Source organism: Sinocyclocheilus anshuiensis, unplaced genomic scaffold (assembly GCF_001515605.1).
Source record: "Sinocyclocheilus anshuiensis isolate Anshui unplaced genomic scaffold, SAMN03320099.WGS_v1.1 scaffold41, whole genome shotgun sequence".
NCBI lineage: Eukaryota > Metazoa > Chordata > Actinopteri > Cypriniformes > Cyprinidae > Sinocyclocheilus > Sinocyclocheilus anshuiensis.
Window position 1 is genome coordinate 868,885 of NW_015539849.1, and position 6,165 is coordinate 875,049.

Below are 6,165 nucleotides of genomic sequence, written 5' to 3' on the forward strand. Positions count from 1 at the left end.
AAAAATACACACACACACACACACACACACACATATATATACTGTATATATATATATATATAAAGAAAGAAAGAAAGAAAGAAAGAAAAATATCTGAAAAATCCTCAAACTCTCTCTCTTTTTAACTTGTTCATCGAAATAGTAATACAAAAGCGCTATGAATATTCTAGTAATTTCTGCCTACTCTGAGTGTGTTTGCTGAGCAGACATTTTCTGGGGTTCATGAGAGCATCCTATGGTACAAGTGATTCATAAAGTATTCATTATCACTGAAAAGCTAACAACTACATGAGAACAACATGTAAAAATAAATAATTCAGTGTACATGACTAATGCAAATAGAGACTCTGATGCACCTTGAGGGTGGAATGAACACTAGTCGAGTCCCTCATTTATAAGCATTACACTTACCAACTTATTAATATCAAATATGAAATACAATCGCCACTAGGTAATTTTTAGAGAAAATTTGTCACTTTTTGAATTGAGGTAACAAACAGGATTTCTCAAATCTCATTTGCATGTTGATGTGGATGAAAGCATTGTCTAATGTATAGCAAAAAGGGAAAAATTAACAGAATCTTTAATCAGCCCATTTTACATGAATAACTCGCTAAACAACCCAAACACCAAATTAGTTGCTGTGCCAACTAGCAATTAAATCCGCTGTGGGCTAATCGAAAATAAAACCTCCCAATCCTTGGCTAACACTGCACTTGAATATGTAACAGTGACAGTTTCATGGCAGATTGGTGCTCAGTGCTGCTGTGAAGGAACCAAATGATGTTTTCAGCCGGAGGGAATATGCCTATAATCTGATAGTATGAGGACATAAGACGGTTTGAACTTAATTGTGTCAGATGCAGATGGTGCTGAGAAGTGATCCATCCCTATTAGGAGTTACATGAATGCTTGCATGAGATGAGGTGACTTCATGTCGGAGTAGTAAACAAGTAATTTATGTTATTGTCTAAGCCAGCCAATCAAATTGGAGCTTTCGGGTTTTTTTTTTTGTTTTTGTAGAATATGCAAACAGCCTGGGATTAAAACACTGCTAAATGCTCTTAAGGAATGGGCCATGATGGTTGACTAGTTATCCAGTACTCGACTAGTCTATTAGTGAGTTAGACAACCCGTTGTTTGAAAATATGTAGTTTGCTCATACAGGAGACCTATAAACTGTCATAATTTTTAGGAATATTTTCCAACTGCAAAACAGCAGAAATAATATATACACTACTGATCAAAAGTTTGGAATAATTAAGATTTTTCTTTTCTTGTTTATGTTTATGAAATGAGTCTCTTATGCTCAACAAAGATACATGTAACATATTCCAAAATACTGTAAAAACAGTAATGCTGTGAATTATTATTTTTTTTTTACAATTTAAAGTACCTGTTTTCCATGTTAATATATATTAAAATGTAATTTATTCCAAAGCTGCATTTTCAGCAGCTGTGACTCCAGTCTTCAGTTTCACATGATCCTTCAGAAATCATTCTAATATGCTGAATTGGTTCTCAAGAAACAAATAATATTTTATTCATTCATTCATTCATTCATTCAGTTTTGTTTTGTGGAATGTATGATGCACTACCATTCAGAGGCGTAGGGTAAGATACAAAAAAAAAAATCTAAATCAGCAAGCATGTATTAATGATCAACAGTGACAGTAAAGCCATCAATAATATTACAAAATAATTATTTAAATGCTATTCTTTTTAACTTATTATTATTATCAAAGAATCCAAAAAGCATTGAAATTAATATAGACAATAATAAATGATTGAGCACCAATAATAATCGATAATAATGGAGCACCAAATCAGCATATTATGATTTCTGCAGGAAACTGAAATCGGAAGTAAACGTTGCCAAAAATTCAGAATAAATAACATAAAATAGAAAACATTTCTTTTTAATTGTAGGAATATTTCACAATATTACTGTTTTAACTGTATTTCTGATCAAATAAATGCTGCCCTGCACGTATGAAATCACGTCATTAGATGGTTTTGTGGTGGCAGAATGCCTGTTGATGAGTTCTAATCAGGGAGTGTTCTCAGTTCTGCAGGCAGGGTGGAGGGTGTGTGGAGCTGCTGCTCCTCTGAGAGCCTGATAAACATCATGGTGTGATTCACAGCAGGTCTTTCATCATGATGACATACGGTCCTGGCTGACCTTTCACTGGATTGATTCTCACTCCAGTTAAAGCAGGATTTGGTGCAATGTGGCATCCCTAAAATAAGTAACTGTGACTCCATCTGTTCAGGAGCAACAGATTGAAGATAGAGTTATGATACTGTTTTCAAAAACCATGAAAGCAGTAAAATGCTATATAATAATAATAATAATAATAATAATAATAATAATAATAAATACAAGTTACAACAAAGAAGCAAGCTAATATGGCATGGTTACTACAAGAAATGCATTTTCATCTCACATTTGCTTTTGTTAACACTATCGGTTAGGTTTAGTGTAGATGGTACATTATTTTCTGTGGATGATGCAGTCAACATGGGACTGAAGACTGCACTACATTCTCCAACATCTGAACAAACCAGGGACTTATGCAAGGATCCTGTCTGTGGACTTCAGCTCCACTTTCAACACCATCATCCCGGATACCCTCCTGATAAAACTGACACAGCTCTCTGTATCCACCTCCATCTGTCAGTGGATCACCAGCTTCCTGACAGACAGGCAGCAGCTAGTAAGGCTGGGAAAACTTACATCCAACTCCCGTGCCATCAGCACTGGTGCTCCTCAGGGGCGTGTGCTCTACCCACTGCTCTTCTCCCTCTACACAAATGATTGCACCTCTAAAGACCCCTCTGTCAAACTCCTGAAGTTTCCAGATGCCACCACATTCATCCAGTCTGCTTACAGACAATAGGTTGAGCAGCTGGCTGTCTGGTGCAGTCCCAACAACCTTGAGCTGAACCATCAGCACTGGTGCTCCTCAGGGGCGTGTGCTCTACCCACTGCTCTTCTCCCTCTACACAAATGATTGCACCTCTAAAGACCCCTCTGTCAAACTCCTGAAGTTTCCAGATGCCACCACATTCATCCAGTCTGCTTACAGACAATAGGTTGAGCAGCTGGCTGTCTGGTGCAGTCACAACAACCTTGAGCTGAACACGCTCAAAACTGTGGAGATGATTGTGGACTTCAGGAGAAACCCCCCTGGATCCCCCACTCACCATCATGAACAGCACTGTGGCTGCAGTAGAGTCATTCGGATTCCTGGGCACCACCATCTCACAGGACCTGAAGTGGGACAATCACATTGACTCCATTGTGAAAAAGGCCCAGCAGAGGTTGTACTTCCTTCGTCAACTGAAAAAGTTCAACCTTCCACAGGCGCAGATGACACAGTTTTCCTCAGCTCTTATTGAGTTGGTTCTGTGCACTTCTATAACTGTCTGGTTTGGGTCAGCCAGCAAATCAGATATAAGAAGATTGCAACGGACTGTTAGGACTTGTACAACTCCAGAGTGAGAGTCAGGTAACTTCAACACAGACCCCTCTCACCCCGTCCACAACCTGTTTGCACTTCTCCCCTCAGGCAGACGTTACAGATCTCTGTGCACTATAACATCTAGGCATAAAAACAAATTTTCCCCCATGCCATCTCCAGCTTAAACAGTTAACACAGAAATTACCACCTGTCTTCTGTAATGCATTTCTTAACTAATTATTGCCTCTCTCTCAAGTATTATGTAAATACATATACATCATTTTATTTATGCAGCTGTATATACAGTAAATAATCTACAAATCTGTACATAAATCTTCTGTTCCAGATGTATACCACATTATTATTATTACATTTCCGCCCCTTAGTCTTACTTATGTTCTCTGTTCTCATTGTCATATATGTATGCACGCATGTTTGTACCAAGTGAAATGGTAAAGTATCAGTGATTTATGGAAAAAAAAAAAGTTTACTGTTTGAAATTTATTTCATCAGGTTGATGCCAATAATTTACAAAATACAGTGAAACTTTAGTATAGGGACCAATTCTCACTATTAACTAGTTGCTTATTAGCATGCCTATTATTAACATATTGGCTGTTTATTAGTACTTATAAAGCGCATATTCTACATGACCATATCCTACATCCCTAAACCTACCCAATACTTAAACTTAAAGTCCCCATGAAATCAAAATTAAAGTTTTTTGGGTGTTAGTATCAATCAACGCTGCGTGTTTCTAAGCATTTCAGGGGACCTTTAACAACTACCTTACTAACTATTAATAAGCAGCAAATTAGGAGTTTATTGAGGCAAAAGTCATAGTAGTGAGAATTGAACCTTAAATATAATAAAGTGTGATCCAAAATACTAATACTGACTGATATCGATACGTCACCGATAAATCTTTTATCACTGATATATTGCACATTCTTCAATAATATCATAGTGCAAATGACATTACTACCCACAAAACACCAAATACCAACCAGATGACCACCAAACAGATGCACATTTCATTATCTACAGTATATGTCACCTACAGCATCGGCACAAGTGCACAGTAACACATCAGTGGTGAAGCTGCTTACTGTTTGAATGTACTCAAAGTGACCGCCCTCCTGCTGGGTGTTGAGCGGTTGGTTGTTGAGCAGCCAGAGGAAGGACACGTCCAGCGAGGGGTCATGAGTGACTTTACAGCTGAGCACCACACTCTCTCCCACCGTCACCTCCACCCGGATGGGGCTCAACTCCACCCGCATGGGATCTGAAACATGAACGTCATCCTGTCATCAGCACACAAGGACCACATGACATCAAAGAACATCTGCAGTTATGTCAGAAACTCTGAATACAGTTACTATTTGAAAAACAAATGAATCATTGAATTACGGTAGAATTCATCATTTTCAATTCATAATGTTTGAGGGGGGAAAAAAGAAAATGTTTTATCCTCCTGTATATTAGACCTTGACAAACAAAAAATTTGCAACAGCTTTTCAGCTTACTAAACTTGTTCCTACATAAATTGCTGAATACAATTTTATTATTTATTAAAACAATGTTATTTTATTGTTTTATTCACTGCTTGTGTTTTATGAATGGCATCTGATGTCCTTATGCAGTGTCATCAAATGGCAACAAATATAAACAACAATTACGAAAAACAGTATTTAAGAGTTGAAGACAACGGATTTCAAAATTGATCATATTTATTTTCTCATTATTATAAAGAGAAAAAGTAATTTGCTAATTTCAACATTTGCTAATACTTTTTGCTAATTAAAATCATAAGTTGTATCTGTTAATATTATTTAATGGACCTGAGCAATGAACAGTTGTATTTTTATTTGCCAGCATTAACAAAGAATTATAAATGCATTTCTCATTATTAGTTAATGTTAGTTAATGCATTAACTAACAATAACTAATGGGCCCTTATTGTAAAGTGCTACTGGACAAATAAATAATTAAATAAAATAAATAAAAACTTTCTGTGCCTCTGAAGTCTTTATTTTCTACTGATGTACTGTTACTAAGAGCAATATTCACCAGTAATTTCATCACCTAACATCCCAAATCCAATCCAACTCTACATTTTTACTTGGAAATATTTGACATTACATACGTTTATTCCATTTAGCTATGCAGTATATGCTATGTACTATTTTTTTTAAATGGTATATAAAACATGCATTATACAATAATGAAATGTTTCACTAGTAAGTTGCATTCTTGTCACATTACCTCATTACATTAATTTAATGTTAATTGACAACTAATTATCATTAAATATTGGTTATCATTATGGTTATTTTGCATTTCTAATCCATTAACTAAATATTTAGTGTTCTGACCTAATAATGAGTCAAGAGAGAGAGAATAAAAATAATGTATTATTACTATGGGTTTGTTAGTCATATTGGAAGTTTTTACATACACAATTGTACATACACTTTGCAGTACCTGCAAAATGTTAATTATTTTACCAAAATAAGAGGGATCACACAAAATGCATGCTATTTTTTTTTATTTAGTACAGACCTGAATAAGATATTTCACATAAAAGCTGTTTACATAGTCCACAAGAGAAAATAATAGTTGCATTTCTAAAAATGACCCCGTTCAAAAGTTTACAGACTCTTGATTCTTAATACTGTGTTGTTACCTGGATGATCCACAG

General features: G+C 35.7%; 1 protein-coding gene across 1 annotated transcript in view; it reads right to left on the minus strand.

Annotated features, from left to right (window-relative positions):
* LOC107684615 (contactin-5-like) overlaps positions 1–6,165 on the minus strand; it is a 132,102-nt gene that overhangs the window by 32,066 nt on the left and 93,871 nt on the right. The window contains 1 exon segment of the mRNA XM_016480915.1: positions 4,574–4,749. Within this exon segment, the coding sequence (XP_016336401.1) occupies positions 4,574–4,749 (176 nt within the window).